The sequence below is a fragment of the Nerophis ophidion genome, unplaced genomic scaffold, assembly GCF_033978795.1.
Source record: "Nerophis ophidion isolate RoL-2023_Sa unplaced genomic scaffold, RoL_Noph_v1.0 HiC_scaffold_68, whole genome shotgun sequence".
Lineage (NCBI taxonomy): Eukaryota > Metazoa > Chordata > Actinopteri > Syngnathiformes > Syngnathidae > Nerophis > Nerophis ophidion.
In genome coordinates, this window is record NW_026906990.1 from 119,021 (window position 1) to 142,082 (window position 23,062).

Sequence of the window (23,062 nt, forward strand, 5' to 3'; positions counted from 1 at the left end):
GGCTATAGAGCATTTTCCGTTCGGGCTCCAGTACTCTGGAATACCCTCCCGGTAACAGTTCGCGATGCCACCTCAGTAGAAGCATTTAAGTCTCACCTTAAAACTCATTTGTATACTCTAGCCTTTAAATAGACTCCCTTTTTAGACCAGTTGATCTGCCGTTTCTTTTCTTTTTCTTCTATGTCCCACTCTCCCGTGTGGAGGGGGTCCAGTCCGATCCGGTGGCCATGTACTGCTTGCCTGTGTATCGGCTGGGGACATCTCTGCGCTGCTGGTCCGCCTACGCTTGGGATGGTTTCCTGCTGGCTCCGCTGTGAACGGGACTCTCGCTGCTGTGTCTTGGATCCTCTTTGGACTGGACTCCCGCGACTGTGTTGTATCCATTGTGGATTGAACTTTCACAGTATCATGTTAGACCCGCTCGACATCCATTGCTTTCCTCCTCTCTAAGGTTCTCATAGTCATCATTGTCACCGACGTCCCACTGGGTCATTATTGTCACCAATGTCCCACTGGGTGTGAGTTTTCCTTGCCCTTATGTGGGCCTACCGAGGATGTCGTGGTGGTTTGTGCAGCCCTTTGAGACACTAGTGATTTAGGGCTATATAAGTAAACATTGATTGATTGATTGATATGCATGCATGTGTGATGTATCATGTTGTATACATGCATGTGTGATGTATCATGTTGTATGCATGCATGTGTGATGTATCATGTTGTATGCAAGCATGTGTGATGTATCATGTTGTATACATGCATGTGTGATGTATCATGTTGTATGTGTGATGTATCATGTTGTATGCATGCATGTGTGATGTATCATGTTGTTTACATGCATGTGTTATGTATCATGTTGTATGCTTCCATGTGTGATGTATCATGTTGTATTCTTGCATGTGTGATGTATCATGTTGTATGTGTGATGTATCATGTTGTATGTGTGATGTATCATGTTGTATGCATGCATGTGTGATGTATCATGTTGTATACATGCATGTGTTATGTATCATGTTGTATGCTTCCATGTGTGATGTATCATGTTGTATTCTTGCATGTGTGATGTATCATGTTGTATGCATGCATGTGTGATGTATCATGTTGTATGCATGCATGTGTGATGTATCATGTTGTATGCATGCATGTGTGATGTATCATGTTGTATGCATGCATGTGTGATGTATCATGTTGTATGCTTGCATGTGTGATGTATCATGTTGTATGTGTGAAGTATCATGTTGTATGCATGCATGTGTGATGTATCATGTTGTATGCATGCATGTGTGATGTATCATGTTGTATGCATGCATGTGTGATGTATCATGTTGTATGTGTGATGTATCATGTTGTATGCATGCATGTGTGATGTATCATGTTGTATGCATGCATGTGTGATGTATCATGTTGTGTGCATGCATGTGTGATGTGTCATGTTGTATGCATGCAAGTGTGATGTATCATGTTGTATGTGTGATGTATCATGTTGTATGCATGCATGTGTGATGTATCATGTTGTATGCATGCATGTGTGATGTATCATGTTGTATGCATGCAAGTGTGATGTATCATGTTGTATGCATGCATGTGTGATGTATCATGTTGTATGCATGCATGTGTGATGTATCATGTTGTATGCATGCATGTGTGATGTATCATGTTGTATGCATGCATGTGTGATGTATCATGTTGTATGCATGTGTGATGTATCATGTTGTATGCATGCATGTGGGATGTATCATGATGTATGCATCCATGTGTTATGTCTCATGTTGTATGCATGCATATGTGATGTATCATGTTGTATGCATGCATGTGTGATGTATCATGTTGTATGCATGCAAGTGTGATGTATCATGTTGTATGCATGCATGTGTGATGTATCATGTTGTATGCATGCATGTGTGATGTATCATGTTGTATGCATGCAAGTGTGATGTATCATGTTGTATGTGTGATGTATCATGTTGTATGCATGCATGTGTGATGTATCATGTTGTATGCAGGCATGTGTGATGTATCATGTTGTATGCATGCATGTGTGATGCATCATGTTGTATGCATGCATGTGTGATGTATCATGTTGTATGCATCCATGTGTGATGTATCATGTTGTATGCATGCATGTGTGATGTATCATGTTGTATGCATGCAAGTGTGATGTATCATGTTGTATGCATGCATGTGTGATGTATCATGTTGTATGCATGCATGTGTGATGTATCATGTTGTATGCATGCAAGTGTGATGTATCATGTTGTATGTGTGATGTATCATGTTGTATGCATGCATGTGTGATGTATCATGTTGTATACATGCATGTGTGATGTATCATGTTGTATGCATGCATGTGTGATGTATCATGTTGTATGCATCCATGTGTGATGTATCATGTTGTATGCATGCATGTGTGATGTATCATGTTGTATGCATGCAAGTGTGATGTATCATGTTGTATGCATGCATGTGTGATGTATCATGTTGTATGCATGCATGTGTGATGTATCATGTTGTATGTGTGATGTATCATGTTGTATGCATGCATGTGTGATGTATCATGTTGTATGCATGCATGTGTGATGTATCATGTTGTATGCATGCATGTGTGATGTAGCATGTTGTATGCATGAATGTGTGATGTATCATGTTGTATACATGCATGTGTGATGTATCATGTTGTATTCATGCATGTGTGATGTATCATGTTGTATGCATCCATGTGTGATGTATCATGTTGTATGCATGCATGTGTGATGTATCATGTTGTATGCATGCAAGTGTGATGTATCATGTTGTATGCATGCATGTGTGATGTATCATGTTGTATGCATGCATGTGTGATGTATCATGTTGTATGCATGCAAGTGTGATGTATCATGTTGTATGTGTGATGTATCATGTTGTATGCAAGCATGTGTGATGTATCATGTTGTATGCATGCATGTGTGATGTATCATGTTGTATGCATGCATGTGTGATGTATCATGTTGTATGCATGCATGTGTGATGTATCATGTTGTATGTGTGATGTATCATGTTGTATGCATGTATGCATGTATGTGTGATGTATCATGTTGTATGCATGTATGTGTGATGTATCATGTTGTATGCATGTATGTGTGATGTATCATGTTGTATGCATGCATGTGTGATGTATCATGTTGTATGCATGCATGTGTGATGTATCATGTTGTATGCATGCAAGTGTGATGTATCATGTTGTATGCATGCATGTGTGATGTATCATGTTGTATGCATGCATGTGTGATGTATCATGTTGTATGCATGCATGTGTGATGTATCATGTTGTATACATGCATGTGTGATGTATCATGTTGTATACATGCATGTGTGATGTATCATGTTGTATGCATGTATGTGTGATGTATCATGTTGTATGCACGTATGTGTGATGTATCATGTTGTATGCATGCATGTGTGATGTATCATGTTGTATGCATGCATGTGTGATGTATCATGTTGTATGCATGCATGTGTGATGTATCATGTTGTATGCATGCATGTGTGATGTATCATGTTGTATGCATGCATGTGTGATGTATCATGTTGTATGCATGCATGTGTGATGTATCATGTTTTATGCAAGCATGTGTGATGTATCATGTTGTATGCATGAATGTGTGATGTATCATGTTGTATGTGTGATGTATCATGTTGTATGCATGCATGTGTGATGTATAATGTTGTATGCATGCATGTGTGATGTATCATGTTGTATACATGCATGTGTTATGTATCATGTTGTATGCTTCCATGTGTGATGTATCATGTTGTATTCTTGCATGTGTGATGTATCATGTTGTATACATGCATGTGTGATGTATCATGTTGTATGCATGCATGTGTGATGTATCATGTTGTATACATGCATGTGTTATGTATCATGTTGTATGCTTCCATGTGTGATGTATCATGTTGTATGCATGCATGTGTGATGTATCATGTTGTATACATGCATGTGTGATGTATCATGTTGTATGCATGCATGTGTGATGTATCATGTTGTATGCATCCATGTGTGATGTATCATGTTGTATGCATGCATGTGTGATGTATCATGTTGTATGCATGCAAGTGTGATGTATCATGTTGTATGCATGCATGTGTGATGTATCATGTTGTATGCATGCATGTGTGATGTATCATGTTGTATGTGTGATGTATCATGTTGTATGCATGCATGTGTGATGTATCATGTTGTATGCATGCATGTGTGATGTATCATGTTGTATGCATGCATGTGTGATGTATCATGTTGTATGCATGAATGTGTGATGTATCATGTTGTATACATGCATGTGTGATGTATCATGTTGTATGCATGCATGTGTGATGTATCATGTTGTATGCATCCATGTGTGATGTATCATGTTGTATGCATGCATGTGTGATGTATCATGTTGTATGCATGCAAGTGTGATGTATCATGTTGTATGCATGCATGTGTGATGTATCATGTTGTATGCATGCATGTGTGATGTATCATGTTGTATGCATGCAAGTGTGATGTATCATGTTGTATGTGTGATGTATCATGTTGTATGCAAGCATGTGTGATGTATCATGTTGTATGCATGCATGTGTGATGTATCATGTTGTATGCATGCATGTGTGATGTATCATGTTGTATGTGTGATGTATCATGTTGTATGCATGTATGTGTGATGTATCATGTTGTATGCATGTATGTGTGATGTATCATGTTGTATGCATGTATGTGTGATGTATCATGTTGTATGCATGCATGTGTGATGTATCATGTTGTATGCATGCATGTGTGATGTATCATGTTGTATGCATGCAAGTGTGATGTATCATGTTGTATGCATGCATGTGTGATGTATCATGTTGTATGCATGCATGTGTGATGTATCATGTTGTATGCATGCATGTGTGATGTATCATGTTGTATACATGCATGTGTGATGTATCATGTTGTATACATGCATGTGTGATGTATCATGTTGTATGCATGTATGTGTGATGTATCATGTTGTATGCACGTATGTGTGATGTATCATGTTGTATGCATGCATGTGTGATGTATCATGTTGTATGCATGCATGTGTGATGTATCATGTTGTATGCATGCATGTGTGATGTATCATGTTGTATGCATGCATGTGTGATGTATCATGTTGTATGCATGCATGTGTGATGTATCATGTTGTATGCATGCATGTGTGATGTATCATGTTTTATGCAAGCATGTGTGATGTATCATGTTGTATGCATGAATGTGTGATGTATCATGTTGTATGTGTGATGTATCATGTTGTATGCATGCATGTGTGATGTATAATGTTGTATGCATGCATGTGTGATGTATCATGTTGTATACATGCATGTGTTATGTATCATGTTGTATGCTTCCATGTGTGATGTATCATGTTGTATTCTTGCATGTGTGATGTATCATGTTGTATACATGCATGTGTGATGTATCATGTTGTATGCATGCATGTGTGATGTATCATGTTGTATACATGCATGTGTTATGTATCATGTTGTATGCTTCCATGTGTGATGTATCATGTTGTATGCATGCATGTGTGATGTATCATGTTGTATACATGCATGTGTGATGTATCATGTTGTATGCATGCATGTGTGATGTATCATGTTGTATGCATCCATGTGTGATGTATCATGTTGTATGCATGCATGTGTGATGTATCATGTTGTATGCATGCAAGTGTGATGTATCATGTTGTATGCATGCATGTGTGATGTATCATGTTGTATGCATGCATGTGTGATGTATCATGTTGTATGTGTGATGTATCATGTTGTATGCATGCATGTGTGATGTATCATGTTGTATGCATGCATGTGTGATGTATCATGTCGTATGCATGCATGTGTGATGTATCATGTTGTATGCATGAATGTGTGATGTATCATGTTGTATACATGCATGTGTGATGTATCATGTTGTATGCATGCATGTGTGATGTATCATGTTGTATGCATCCATGTGTGATGTATCATGTTGTATGCATGCATGTGTGATGTATCATGTTGTATGCATGCAAGTGTGATGTATCATGTTGTATGCATGCATGTGTGATGTATCATGTTGTATGCATAGATGTGTGATGTATCATGTTGTATGCATGCAAGTGTGATGTATCATGTTGTATGTGTGATGTATCATGTTGTATGCAAGCATGTGTGATGTATCATGTTGTATGCATGCATGTGTGATGTATCATGTTGTATGCATGCATGTGTGATGTATCATGTTGTATACATGCATGTGTGATGTATCATGTTGTATGTGTGATGTATCATGTTGTATGCATGTATGTGTGATGTATCATGTTGTATGCATGTATGTGTGATGTATCATGTTGTATGCATGCATGTGTGATGTATCATGTTGTATGCATGCATGTGTGATGTATCATGTTGTATGCATGCATGTGTGATGTATCATGTTGTATGCATGCAAGTGTGATGTATCATGTTGTATGCATGCATGTGTGATGTATCATGTTGTATGCATGCATGTGTGATGTATCATGTTGTATGCATGCATGTGTGATGTATCATGTTGTATACATGCATGTGTGATGTATCATGTTGTATACATGCATGTGTGATGTATCATGTTGTATGCATGTATGTGTAATGTATCATGTTGTATGCACGTATGTGTGATGTATCATGTTGTATGCATGCATGTGTGATGTATCATGTTGTATGCATGCATGTGTGATGTATCATGTTGTATGCATAAATGTGTGATGTATCATGTTGTATGCATGCATGTGTGATGTATCATGTTGTATGCATGCATGTGTGATGTATCATGTTGTATGCATGCATGTGTGATGTATCATGTTTTATGCAAGCATGTGTGATGTATCATGTTGTATGCATGAATGTGTGATGTATCATGTTGTATGTGTGATGTATCATGTTGTATGCATGCATGTGTGATGTATAATGTTGTATGCATGCATGTGTGATGTATCATGTTGTATACATGCATGTGTTATGTATCATGTTGTATGCTTCCATGTGTGATGTATCATGTTGTATTCTTGCATGTGTGATGTATCATGTTGTATACATGCATGTGTGATGTATCATGTTGTATGCATGCATGTGTGATGTATCATGTTGTATACATGCATGTGTTATGTATCATGTTGTATGCTTCCATGTGTGATGTATCATGTTCTATTCTTGCATGTGTGATGTATCATGTTGTATGCATGCATGTGTGATGTATCATGTTGTATGCTTGCATGTGTGATGTATCATGTTGTATGTGTGATGTATCATGTTGTATGCATGCATGTGTGATGTATCATGTTGTATGCATGCATGTGTGATGTATCATGTTGTATGCATGCATGTGTGATGTATCATGTTGTATACATGCATGTGTGATGTATCATGTTGTATGCATGCATGTGTGATGTATCATGTTGTATGCAAGCATGTGTGATGTATCATGTTGTATACATGCATGTGTGATGTATCATGTTGTATGTGTGATGTATCATGTTGTATGCATGCATGTGTGATGTATCATGTTGTTTACATGCATGTGTTATGTATCATGTTGTATGCTTCCATGTGTGATGTATCATGTTGTATTCTTGCATGTGTGATGTATCATGTTGTATGTGTGATGTATCATGTTGTATGTGTGATGTATCATGTTGTATGCATGCATGTGTGATGTATCATGTTGTATACATGCATGTGTTATGTATCATGTTGTATGCTTCCATGTGTGATGTATCATGTTGTATTCTTGCATGTGTGATGTATCATGTTGTATGCATGCATGTGTGATGTATCATGTTGTATGCATGCATGTGTGATGTATCATGTTGTATGCATGCATGTGTGATGTATCATGTTGTATGCATGCATGTGTGATGTATCATGTTGTATGCTTGCATGTGTGATGTATCATGTTGTATGTGTGATGTATCATGTTGTATGCATGCATGTGTGATGTATCATGTTGTATGCATGCATGTGTGATGTATCATGTTGTATGCATGCATGTGTGATGTATCATGTTGTATGTGTGATGTATCATGTTGTATGCATGCATGTGTGATGTATCATGTTGTATGCATGCATGTGTGATGTATCATGTTGTGTGCATGCATGTGTGATGTGTCATGTTGTATGCATGCAAGTGTGATGTATCATGTTGTATGTGTGATGTATCATGTTGTATGCATGCATGTGTGATGTATCATGTTGTATGCATGCATGTGTGATGTATCATGTTGTATGCATGCAAGTGTGATGTATCATGTTGTATGCATGCATGTGTGATGTATCATGTTGTATGCATGCATGTGTGATGTATCATGTTGTATGCATGCATGTGTGATGTATCATGTTGTATGCATCCATGTGTGATGTATCATGTTGTATGCATGCATGTGTGATGTATCATGTTGTATGCATGTGTGATGTATCATGTTGTATGCATGCATGTGGGATGTATCATGATGTATGCATCCATGTGTTATGTCTCATGTTGTATGCATGCATATGTGATGTATCATGTTGTATGCATGCATGTGTGATGTATCATGTTGTATGCATGCAAGTGTGATGTATCATGTTGTATGCATGCATGTGTGATGTATCATGTTGTATGCATGCATGTGTGATGTATCATGTTGTATGCATGCAAGTGTGATGTATCATGTTGTATGTGTGATGTATCATGTTGTATGCATGCATGTGTGATGTATCATGTTGTATGCAGGCATGTGTGATGTATCATGTTGTATGCATGCATGTGTGATGTATCATGTTGTATACATGCATGTGTGATGTATCATGTTGTATGCATGCATGTGTGATGTATCATGTTGTATGCATCCATGTGTGATGTATCATGTTGTATGCATGCATGTGTGATGTATCATGTTGTATACATGCAAGTGTGATGTATCATGTTGTATGCATGCATGTGTGATGTATCATGTTGTATGCATGCAAGTGTGATGTATCATGTTGTATGCATGCAAGTGTGATGTATCATGTTGTATGTGTGATGTATCATGTTGTATGCATGCATGTGTGATGTATCATGTTGTATGCATGCATGTGTGATGTATCATGTTGTATGCATGCATGTGTGATGTATCATGTTGTATGCATCCATGTGTGATGTATCATGTTGTATGCATGCATGTGTGATGTATCATGTTGTATGCATGCAAGTGTGATGTATCATGTTGTATGCATGCATGTGTGATGTATCATGTTGTATGCATGCATGTGTGATGTATCATGTTGTATGCATGCATGTGTGATGTATCATGTTGTATGCATGCAAGTGTGATGTATCATGTTGTATGTGTGATGTATCATGTTGTATGCATGCATGTGTGATGTATCATGTTGTATGCATGCATGTGTGATGTATCATGTTGTATGCATGCATGTGTGATGTATCATGTTGTATGTGTGATGTATCATGTTGTATGCATGTATGTGTGATGTATCATATTGTATGCATGTATGTGTGATGTATCATGTTGTATGCATGTATGTGTGATGTATCATGTTGTATGCATGCATGTGTGATGTATCATGTTGTATGCATGCATGTGTGATGTATCATGTTGTATGCATGCAAGTGTGATGTATCATGTTGTATGCATGCATGTGTGATGTATCATGTTGTATGCATGCATGTGTGATGTATCATGTTGTATGCATGCATGTGTGATGTATCATGTTGTATACATGCATGTGTGATGTATCATGTTGTATGCATGTACGTGTGATGTATCATGTTGTATGCATGTATGTGTGATGTATCATGTTGTATGCATGCATGTGTGATGTATCATGTTGTATGCATGCATGTGTGATGTATCATGTTGTATGCATGCATGTGTGATGTATCATGTTGTATGCATGCATGTGTGATGTATCATGTTGTATGCATGCATGTGTGATGTATCATGTTGTATGCATGCATGTGTGATGTATCATGTTGTATGCAAGCATGTGTGATGTATCATGTTGTATGCATGAATGTGTGATGTATCATGTTGTATGTGTGATGTATCATGTTGTAGGCATGCATGTGTGATGTATAATGTTGTATACATGCATGTGTGATGTATCATGTTGTATGTGTGATGTATCATGTTGTATGCATGCATGTGTGATGTATCATGTTGTATACATGCATGTGTTATGTATCATGTTGTATGCTTCCATGTGTGATGTATCATGTTGTATTCTTGCATGTGTGATGTATCATGTTGTATGTGTGATGTATCATGTTGTATGTGTGATGTATCATGTTGTATGCATGCATGTGTGATGTATCATGTTGTATACATGCATGTGTTATGTATCATGTTGTATGCTTCCATGTGTGATGTATCATGTTCTATTCTTGCATGTGTGATGTATCATGTTGTATGCATGCATGTGTGATGTATCATGTTGTATGCTTGCATGTGTGATGTATCATGTTGTATGTGTGATGTATCATGATGTATGCATGCATGTGTGATGTATCATGTTGTATGCATGCATGTGTGATGTATCATGTTGTATGCATGCATGTGTGATGTATCATGTTGTATACATGCATGTGTGATGTATCATGTTGTATGCATGCATGTGTGATGTATCATGTTGTATGCAAGCATGTGTGATGTATCATGTTGTATACATGCATGTGTGATGTATCATGTTGTATGTGTGATGTATCATGTTGTATGCATGCATGTGTGATGTATCATGTTGTATACATGCATGTGTTATGTATCATGTTGTATGCTTCCATGTGTGATGTATCATGTTGTATTCTTGCATGTGTGATGTATCATGTTGTATGTGTGATGTATCATGTTGTATGTGTGATGTATCATGTTGTATGCATACATGTGTGATGTATCATGTTGTATACATGCATGTGTTATGTATCATGTTGTATACATGCATGTGTTATGTATCATGTTGTATGCTTCCATGTGTGATGTATCATGTTGTATTCTTGCATGTGTGATGTATCATGTTGTATACATGCATGTGTGATGTATCATGTTGTATGCATGCATGTGTGATGTATCATGTTGTATACATGCATGTGTTATGTATCATGTTGTATGCTTCCATGTGTGATGTATCATGTTGTATTCTTGCATGTGTGATGTATCATGTTGTATGCATGCATGTGTGATGTATCATGTTGTATGCATGCAAGTGTGATGTATCATGTTGTATGCATGCATGTGTGATGTATCATGTTGTATGCATGCATGTGTGATGTATCATGTTGTATGCATGCATGTGTGATGTATCATGTTGTATGCATGCATGTGTGATGTATCATGTTGTATGCATGCATGTGTGATGTATTATGTTGTATGCATGCATGTGTGATGTATCATGTTGTATGCAAACATGTGTGATGTATCATGTTGTATACATGCATGTGTGATGTATCATGTTGTATGTGTGATGTATCATGTTGTATGCATGCATGTGTGATGTATCATGTTGTATACATGCATGTGTTATGTATCATGTTGTATGCTTCCATGTGTGATGTATCATGTTGTATTCTTGCATGTGTGATGTATCATGTTGTATGTGTGATGTATCATGTTGTATGTGTGATGTATCATGTTGTATGCATACATGTGTGATGTATCATGTTGTATACATGCATGTGTTATGTATCATGTTGTATGCTTCCATGTGTGATGTATCATGTTGTATTCTTGCATGTGTGATGTATCATTTTGTATACATACATGTGTGATGTATCATGTTGTATGCATGCATGGGTGATGTATCATGTTGTATACATGCATGTGTTATGTATCATGTTGTATGCTTCCATGTGTGATGTATCATGTTGTATTCTTGCATGTGTGATGTATCATGTTGTATGCATGCATGTGTGATGTATCATGTTGTATGCTTGCATGTGTGATGTATCATGTTGTATGTGTGATGTATCATGTTGTATGCATGCATGTGTGATGTATCATGTTGTATGCATGCATGTGTGATGTATCATGTTGTATGCATGCATGTGTGATGTATCATGTTATATGCATGCATGTGTGATGTATCATGTTGTATACATGCATGCGTGATGTATCATGTTGTATGCATGCATGTGCGATGTATCATGTTGTATGCATGCATGTGCGACGTATCATGTTGTATGCATGCATGTGTGATGTATCATGTTGTATACATGCATGTGTGATGTATCATGTTGTATGCATGCATCCATGATACATCACACATGCATGCATACAACATGATATCATGTTGTATACATGCATGTGTGATGTATCATGTTGTATGCGTGCATGTGTGATGTATCATGTTGTATGCGTGCATGTGTGATGTTTCATGTTGTATGTGTGATGTATCACGTTGTATGCGTGAATGTGTGATGTATCATGTTGTATGCGTGCATGTGTGATGTATCATGTTGTATGCGTGCATGTGTGATGTATCATGTTGTATGCGTGCATGTGTGATGTATCATGTTGTATGCGTGCATGTGTGATGTATCATGTTGTATGTGTGCATGTGTGATGTATCATGTTGTATGCATGTATGTGTGATGTATCATGTTGTATGCGTGCATGTGTGATGTATCATGTTGTATGCATGCATGCATGATACATCACACATGCATGCATACAACATGATATAATGTTGTATTAATGCATGTGTGATGTATCATGTTGTATGCGTGCATGTGTGATGTATCATGTTGTATGAGTGCATGTGTGATGTTTCATGTTGTATGTGTGATGTATCATGTTGTATGCGTGCATTTGTGATGTATCATGTTGTATGCGTGCATGTGTGATGTATCATGTTGTATGCGTGCATGTGTGATGTATCATGTTGTATGCGTGCATGTGTGATGTATCATGTTGTATGCGTGCATGTGTGATGTATCATGTTGTATGCATGCATGTGTGATGTATCATGTTGTATGCATGCATGTGTGATGTATCATGTTGTATGCGTGCATGTGTGATGTTTCATGTTGTATGTGTGATGTATCACGTTGTATGCGTGAATGTGTGATGTATCATGTTGTATGCGTGCATGTGTGATGTATCATGTTGTATGCGTGCATGTGTGATGTATCATGTTGTATGCGTGCATGTGTGATGTATCATAATGTATGCGTGCATGTGTGATGTATCATGTTGTATGCGTGCATGTGTGATGTATCATGTTGTATGCATGTATGTGTGATGTATCATGTTGTATGCGTGCATGTGTGATGTATCATGTTGTATGCATGCATGCATGATACATCACACATGCATGCATACAACATGATATCATGTTGTATACATGCATGTGTGATGTATCATGTTGTATGCGTGCATGTGTGATGTATCATGTTGTATGCGTGCATGTGTGATGTATCATGTTGTATGCGTGCATGTGTGATGTTTCATGTTGTATGTGTGATGTATCATGTTGTATGCGTGCATGTGTGATGTATCATGTTGTATGCGTGCATGTGTGATGTATCATGTTGTATGCGTGCATGTGTGATGTATCATGTTGTATGCATGCGTGATGTATCATGTTGTATGCATGTATGTGTGATGTATCATGTTGTATGCGTGCATGTGTGATGTATCATGTTGTATAAATGCATGCATGATACATCACACATGCATGCATACAACATGATACATCACACATGCATGCATACAACATGATACATCACACATGCATGCATACAACATGATATCATGTTGTATGCATGCATGTGTGATGTATCATGTTGTATGTGTGATGTATCATGTTGTATGCATGCATATGTGATGTATCATGTTGTATGTGTTATGTATCATGTTGTATGCATGCATGTGTGATGTATCATGTTGTATACATGCATGTGTGATGTATCATGTTGTATGCATGCATGTGTGATGTATCATGTTGTATGCATGCATGTGTGATGTATCATGTTGTATGCATGCATGTGTGATGTATCATGTTGTATGCAAGCATGTGTGATGTATCATGTTGTATGCATGCATGTGTGATGTATCATGTTGTATACATGCATGTGTGATGTATCATGTTGTATGCATGCTGTATGTGTGATGTATCATGTTGTATGCATGCATGTGTGATGTATCATGTTGTATGCATGTATGTGTGATGTATCATGTTGTATGCATGTATGTGTGATGTATAATGTTGTATACATGCATGTGTGATGTATCATGTTGTATGCATGCTGTATGTGTGATGTATCATGTTGTATGCATGCATGTGTGATGTATCATGTTGTATACATGCATGTGTGATGTATCATGTTGTATGCATGCATGTGTGATGTATCATGTTGTATGCAAGCATGTGTGATGTATCATGTTGTATGCATGCATGTGTGATGTATCTAGTTGTATGCAAGCATGTGTGATGTATCATGTTGTATGCATGCATGTGTGATGTATCATGTTGTATGTGTGAAGTATCATGTTGTATGCGTGAAGTATCATGTTGTATGCATGTATGTGTGATGTATCATGTGGTATGCATGCATGTGTGATGTATCAAGTTGTATACATGCATGTGTGATGTATCATGTTGTATGTGTGATGTATCATGTTGTATGAATGCATGTGTGATGTTTCATGTTGTATGCATGCATGTGTGATGTATCATGTTGTATGTGTGATGTATATGTTGTATTCATGTATGTGGGATGTATCATGTTGTATGCTTGCATGTGTGATGTATCATGTTGTATACTTGCATGTGTGATGTATCATGTTGTATGCATGCATGTGTGATGTATCATGTTGTATGTGTGAAGTATCATGTTGTATGCATGCATGTGTGATGTATCATGTGGTATGCATGCATGTGTGATGTATCAAGTTGTATACATGCATGTGTGATGTATCATGTTGTATGTGTGATGTATCATGTTGTATACATGCATGTGTGATGTATCATGTTGTATGCATGCATGTGTGATGTATCATGTTGTATGTGTGGTGTATATGTTGTATTCATGCATGTGGGATGTATCATGTTGTATGCATGCATGTGTGATGTATCATGTTGTATGCATGCATGTGTTATGTATCATGTTGTATGCTTGCATGTGTGATTTATCATGTTGTATACTTGCATGTGTGATGTATCATGTTGTATGCATGCATGTGTGATGTATCATGTTGTATGCTTGCATGTGTGATGTATCATGTTGCATGTGTGATGTATCATGTTGTATGCAGGCATGTGTGATGTATCATGTTGTATGCATGCATGTGTGATGTATCATGTTGTATGCATGCATGTGTGATGTATCATGTTGTATGCTTGCATGTGTGATGTATCATGTTGTATACATGCATGTGTGATGTATCATGTTGTATACATGCATGTGTGATGTATCATGTAGTATGCATGCATGTGTGACGTATCATGTTGTATGCATGCATGTGCGATGTATCATGTTGTATGCATGCATGTGCGATGTATCATGTTGTATGCATGCAATTGTGATGTATCATGTTGTATACATGCATGTGTGATGTATCATGTTGTATGCGTGCATGTGTGATGTATCATGTTGTATGCATGCATGTGTGATGTATCATGTTGTATACATGCATGTGTGATTATCATGTTGTATGCGTGCATGTGTGATGTATCATGTTGTATGCATGCATGTGCGATGTATCATGTTGTATGCATGCATGTGTGATTTATCATGTTGTATACATGCATGTGTGATGTATCATGTTCTATGCATGCATGCGTGATGTATCATGTTGTATGCATGCATGTGTGATGTATCATGTTGTATGCATGCATGTGTGATGTATCATGTTGTATGCATGCATGTGTGATGTATCATGTTGTATGCATGCATGTGCGATGTATCATGTTGTATACATGCATGTGTGATGTATCATGTTGTATGCATGCATGTGTGATGTATCATGTTGTATGCATGCATGTGTGATGTATCATGTTGTATACATGCATGTGTGATGTATCATGTTGTATACATGCATGCGTGATGTATCATGTAGTATGCATGCATGTGTGACGTATCATGTTGTATGCATGCATGTGCGATGTATCATGTTGTATGCATGCAATTGTGATGTATCATGTTGTATACATGCATGTGTGATGTATCATGTTGTATGCGTGCATGTGTGATGTATCATGTTGTATGCATGCATGTGTGATGTATCATGTTGTATACATGCATGTGTGATTATCATGTTGTATGCGTGCATGTGTGATGTATCATGTTGTATGCATGCATGTGCGATGTATCATGTTGTATGCATGCATGTGTGACGTATCATGTTGTATGCATGCATGTGTGATGTATCATGTTGTATACATGCATGTGTGATGTATCATGTTGTATACATGCATGTGTGATGTATCATGTAGTATGCATGCATGTGTGACGTATCATGTTGTATACATGCATGTGTGATGTATCATGTTGTATACATGCATGCGTGATGTATCATGTAGTATGCATGCATGTGTGACGTATCATGTTGTATGCATGCATGTGCGATGTATCATGTTGTATGCATGCAATTGTGATGTATCATGTTGTATACATGCATGTGTGATGTATCATGTTGTATGCGTGCATGTGTGATGTATCATGTTGTATGCATGCATGTGTGATGTATCATGTTGTATACATGCATGTGTGATTATCATGTTGTATGCGTGCATGTGTGATGTATCATGTTGTATGCATGCATGTGCGATGTATCATGTTGTATGCATGCATGTGTGACGTATCATGTTGTATGCATGCATGTGTGATGTATCATGTTGTATACATGCATGTGTGATGTATCATGTTGTATACATGCATGTGTGATGTATCATGTAGTATGCATGCATGTGTGACGTATCATGTTGTATGCATGCATGTGCGATGTATCATGTTGTATGCATGCATGTGCGATGTATCATGTTGTATGCATGCAATTGTGATGTATCATGTTGTATACATGCATGTGTGATGTATCATGTTGTATGCGTGCATGTGTGATGTATCATGTTGTATGCATGCATGTGTGATGTATCATGTTGTATACATGCATGTGTGATTATCATGTTGTATGCGTGCATGTGTGATGTATCATGTTGTATGCATGCATGTGCGATGTATCATGTTGTATGCATGCATGTGTGATGTATCATGTTGTATGCATGCATGTGTGATGTATCATGTTGTATGCATGCATGTGTGATGTATCATGTTGTATGCATGCATGTGTGATGTATCATGTTGTATGCATGCATGTGTGATGTATCATGTTGTATGCATGCATGTGTGATGTATCATGTTGTATGCATGCATGTGTGATGTATCATGTTGTATACATGCATGTGTGATTATCATGTTGTATGCGTGCATGTGTGATGTATCATGTTGTATGCATGCATGTGCGATGTATCATGTTGTATGCATGCATGTGTGACGTATCATGTTGTATGCATGCATGTGTGATGTATCATGTTGTATACATGCATGTGTGATGTATCATGTTGTATACATGCATGTGTGATGTATCATGTAGTATGCATGCATGTGTGACGTATCATGTTGTATGCGTGCATGTGTGATGTATCATGTTGTATGCATGCATGTGTGATGTATCATGTTGTATACATGCATGTGTGATTATCATGTTGTATGCGTGCATGTGTGATGTATCATGTTGTATGCATCCATGTGTGATGTATCATGTTGTATGCATCCATGTGCGATGTATCATGTTGTATGCATGCATGTGTGATTTATCATGTTGTATACATGCATGTGTGATGTATCATGTTGTATGCATGCATGTGTGATGTATCATGTTGTATGCATGCATGTGTGATGCATCATGTTGTATGCATGCATGTGTGATGTATCATGTTGTATGCATGCATGTGTGATGTATCATGTTGTATGCATGCATGTGTGATGTATCATGTTGTATGCATGCATGTGTGATGTATCATGTTGTATGCATGCATGTGTGATGTATCATGTTGTATGCATGCATGTGTGATGTATCATGTTGTATGCGTGCATGTGTGATGTATCATGTTGTATGCATGCATGTGCGATGTATCATGTTGTATGCATGCATGTGTGATTTATCATGTTGTATGCATGCATGTGTGATGTATCATGTTGTATGCATGCATGTGTGATGTATCATGTTGTATGCATGCATGTGTGATGTATCATGTTGTATGCATGCATGTGTGATGTATCATGTTGTATGCATGCATGTGTGATGTATCATGTTGTATGCATGCATGTGTGATGTATCATGTTGTATGCATGCATGTGTGATGTATCATGTTGTATGCATGCATGTGTGATGTATCATGTTGTATGCATGCATGTGTGATGTATCATGTTGTATGCGTGCATGTGTGATGTATCATGTTGTATGCATGCATGTGCGATGTATCATGTTGTATGCATGCATGTGTGATTTATCATGTTGTATACATGCATGTGTGATGTATCATGTTGTATGCATGCATGTGTGATGTATCATGTTGTATGCATGCATGTGTGATGTATCATGTTGTATGCATGCATGTGTGATGTATCATGTTGTATGCATGCATGTGTGATGTATCATGTTGTATGCATGCATGTGTGATGTATCATGTTGTATGCATGCATGTGTGATGTATCATGTTGTATGCATGCATGTGTGATGTATCATGTTGTATGCATGCATGTGTGATGTATCATGTTGTATGCATGCATGTTCCAAATAAAGTCATACTCCTCTCAACTCAACTCAATACTTGGTTGGCGTTTTTTGGATGATTAGAGAGGACCTCCCATTGGCTCCATTGCAAGTGGACTTTTATTTACATTTATGAGTTAGAATTAGGGCTGGGTGATATATGTAATATACTCCATATATTGTGGGTTTGTCTCTGTGCGATATAGAAAATGACTATATTGTTAGTATTGGAGTATAGATTCTCACTCAGTTGCTTTTAGCCGCGGGCATTACACTACATCCTCTTCTCACTCCTTGTCTGTCCTTCTCACAGAGACATAAAACAAGCGCACCTTCTCACATACGTCACATACTGTCGCGTGTGCAACGTCATACGCCCTCGCAGAGCAGACAGGTAGCGGCATTATAACGTTAGCTGTGGTGCTAACGGGGTGGTGCTAGTGGTAATACGAGAGAAAGAAGGTGCTAGTCTGGTAACAAATGAAGGAATAATTAATTCCCAAGAAAAGCAGCACAGAGTCCATTGTCTGGCGGTGGTTTGGTTTCAAAAGGGAAGATGTTGAAAAGACAACCGTAATATGTCAAGTATGCGGCAAAAGTGTTGCTACAAAAAGTAGCAGCACTGCTAATGTGTAGCATCATTTGAAAAGTCACCCGCTAGAGAATGAGGAGTGCTTGAAACTCTGCATGTCAACATCTCAGTTTGGTGCCACACCCACAAAATGCCCAAGCAAACATTTCCACATCAACCCCATATGAAAAAACTGGTCAACAACAGAAGGAGATAACGTCCGTAGGAACCTACCACATAGTGAAGGACATACACTATTTGATTTCCTATTATGCAGCACATTTTTATTTGACACTTATTGAAATATCTTGTGTGACATCATGCAGAAAAGTGCACTTTATTTGTTTTAAACTATTGTAGTGGTGTTCTGTACAACAGGTGCACTTTAATATAGTGTTGTTTTGCTATGTCATCTTAGTGACATCTTGCACAAAAGTGCACTCATAGCTTGTTTTAAAATGTCTCTGACAATCTTGCACTTTTTGCTTTGGAAATGACATGAATGTTTGTGCCACTGCTTAATAACTGTTTAATAAATACACTTTTGCTAATTTGACTTAGTTGTGGTTTCCCTCTCTGCATGAAAGTTTAAAAGTAGCATATATGAATGCAGTATGAAGAAGAATGTTTGAATGTAGACACATAGAATCATCATACTGCTGTGATTATATGCATCAAGTGTTCATTCAAGGCTAAGGCAAAATATCCACATATATATGCTGTATCGTGATGTGGACTAAAAATATTGAGATATTATTAAAAGGCCATATCGCCCAGCCCTAGTTAGAATGGGATTTATTTTTTTTTATATATCCACCATCATGTCTTTTATAATGATTGTGAACGATAGAAAAATTCCTCAAAAAAGTGCAGTTCTCCTCTAAATTCCAATGATTAGATTTAAGACTTGAAGTGTATGAGCATGAAGTGATGAAGCCTACTTGGATGAGAGCACAAAGGTCTTGTAAGACAAAGTGAAGAGTCCAGTTGTGATGGATTGAATGCCCTGAGAATAAAATGTTGTGCTTACTTGGACTGTGATGAAGCTGTGAGGACTCAGGTGGTTTGTCTTCATGCTCTTCAGTCTTCACAGAGACAACAGTCAGTGGAAACTTGCTGACATCAGCCTCCTCCTGCCCTACAGGACACTCTCCCTCCTGACTCATCCACACTTCCTCCTCTTCCTCTTTAATGTGGGGGGGCTGTGGATTCTCCTCTTCCTCTTTAATGTGAGGGGGCTGTGGATTCTCCTCTTCCTCTTTAATGTGAGAGGGCTGCTGGACATCTGTTGGGTAAATAAGTAAATAAGATCAAGAGGGAATAGAAATAGTTTTGAACTGACACTGTTGACACAATTACATTATTTGTGTTCTTCCGTGTGTTGTGTTAAAAGTGTGTAGCAAAACAAACAATAAAAACACAGGAAATACCCAATTGGTTCCTAAAATTAATTCAAAAGTGGAACAGTGAGTACAAAAACAGACTTGGAAATTTGATGAGGGGCAATTTGAAAAGTTTTTATAAGTACGAGGCAGCATTGATTGAAGCAATTACTAACTTCACTGATGTAAAGTGTGTAAAAATTGTATTGTGTATACGGTCTATGACACCTAAACTTTATCTGTAAACTTAAACATATTCTTTTAATGCCATAGTCATTACTATAACTAAAATATCCTGGAAATTCAAAAAATCTAATTCCAAAATCACTGCAAAAACATTCATGGTATGTTTTTGTGATCATGCAAAATATTTTTTGGTGGTCATTTTGTTGCCTGGGCCAAAAGGAACTTTCACAAAAACATGTTTTACTATGTGCTGTTTTATGGAGTATCTTCATCAACAATTCCTCTTTAGGAATTGGAGACCATCTACGACACGCTGAAGGAAAGTCAGTCACCTTAATAATTCAAGTTTTGACTACTTTAGTTATTGAAAATAATTGTTTATGTTCACTTATTGATACTTGTAAGTCAGATTTAGGAAGTGAAATTATAACTTTAATTAGATTTGTTTACAGTATAAAATGTATTTAGTGAGTGTGTGAGTTTTATGTAAACATGTTGATACAGGTTTACTTCTTGGGGACTGGAACACAGATATGTCCTGAAAGGATGCACCCATTTTTAAAACCTTCACTAAGCTGTGCCACCAACATTGTCTCACTTAGCTCATTAAGCACACTACCAGGGTGAGTGAGTCCTGTTAAACCTTCATAGACCTCCTTGTTACTTCTGACCAGTCTCAGATCACCACGAGTGGAACAACTGTGTGCGGCTTAAGTGATCATTCCATCATTTTCTGTACCCATAAAGAACAGAACCGAGGCTGACGGCCACAAAATAAGCGAAGCTACAATCCTCAAGACCTAGACTAGCAAGGCTTTCAATGAGAAACTGCCGAAATAAGACTTGCCTCGGTACTTGCAAGTACACAGGTCTTTGGGTCAATTCCTAACCTCAGAAAAGTAGACAACTTCACAGTCAAAGTGGGTGACAATATAATAACAAACAAAAATGAGATTACCTATCTTGGTTGCATCGTAGAGACTAATCTCTCCAGTGAAAAAATGACTACTAAGGTGGTCAAAGAATCAACCAATGAATTCTGCTCTTACTAGTGTTGTCCCGATACCAATATTATAGTACCGGGACCTATACCAAAATGTATTTTGATACTTTTCAATACTTCTCTAAATAAATGGGACCACAAAAAAGTACATTATTGGCTTCATTTTAACAAAAAATCTTCGGGTACATTAAACATATGATTCTTATTGAAAGTTTTTCCTAAATAAAATAGTAAACATACTAGACAACTCACCCCAATAGTGATGAAGTGCTTCGAGAGGATAGTCATGTCACACATCAAGAAGACCATCCCAGACACACTGGACCCTCTACAGCAGGGGTCACCAACCTTTTTGAAACCAAGAGCTACTTCTTGGGTACTGATCAATGCGAAGGGCTTCCAGTTTGATACATACTTAAATAAATTGCCAGAAATAGCCAATTTGCTCAAATTACCTTTAATAAACAAATCTATATATATAAAAAATTGATATTTCTGTCTATCATTTTGTCGTAAATGTTTTTTCTTTTTACGGAAGTTTTTTTTTGTAGAGAATAAATGATGAAAAAACACTTAATTGAACAGTTTAAAAGAGGAGAAAACACGAAAAAAATTAAAATACAATTTTTAAAAACAGTTTATCTTTAAAATTCCAAATTCAACCGAAAAAAATGAAGAGAAAAACTAGCTAATTTGAATCTTTTTGAAACAATTTAAAAAAATAATTTATGGAACATCATTAGTCATTTTTCCTAATTAATATTAATTTTTGAATGTTGATGACATCTTTTGAATAGGTTAAAATCCAATCTGCACTTTGTTAGAATATATAATAAATTGGACCAAGCGATATTTCTAACAAAGACAAATCATTATTTCTTCTAGATTTTCCATAACAAAAATTTTAAAAGTAATTCAAAATACTTTGAAATAAGATTTAAATTTGATTCTACAGATTTTGTAGATTTGCCAGAATAATTTCTCTGAATTTTAATCATAATAAGTTTGAAGAAATATTTCACTAATATACTTTGTCTCCAAAGACATGCACCTGGGGATAGGTTGATTGGCAACACTAAATGGTCCCTAGTGTGTGAATGTGAGTGTGAATGTTGTC

At 37.1% G+C, this 23,062-nt stretch overlaps 1 protein-coding gene across 2 annotated transcripts in view; it reads right to left on the reverse strand.

Moving 5' to 3' along the window:
• Nucleotides 1-23,062, reverse strand: part of LOC133547145 (oocyte zinc finger protein XlCOF6-like) — a 64,247-nt gene that overhangs the window by 34,463 nt on the left and 6,722 nt on the right. For both annotated transcript variants that reach the window (XM_061892969.1, XM_061892971.1), the window contains exon 2: nt 20,405-20,659. In XM_061892969.1, the coding sequence (XP_061748953.1) occupies nt 20,405-20,659 (255 nt within the window). The remainder of the gene's footprint in view (nt 1-20,404; nt 20,660-23,062) is intronic.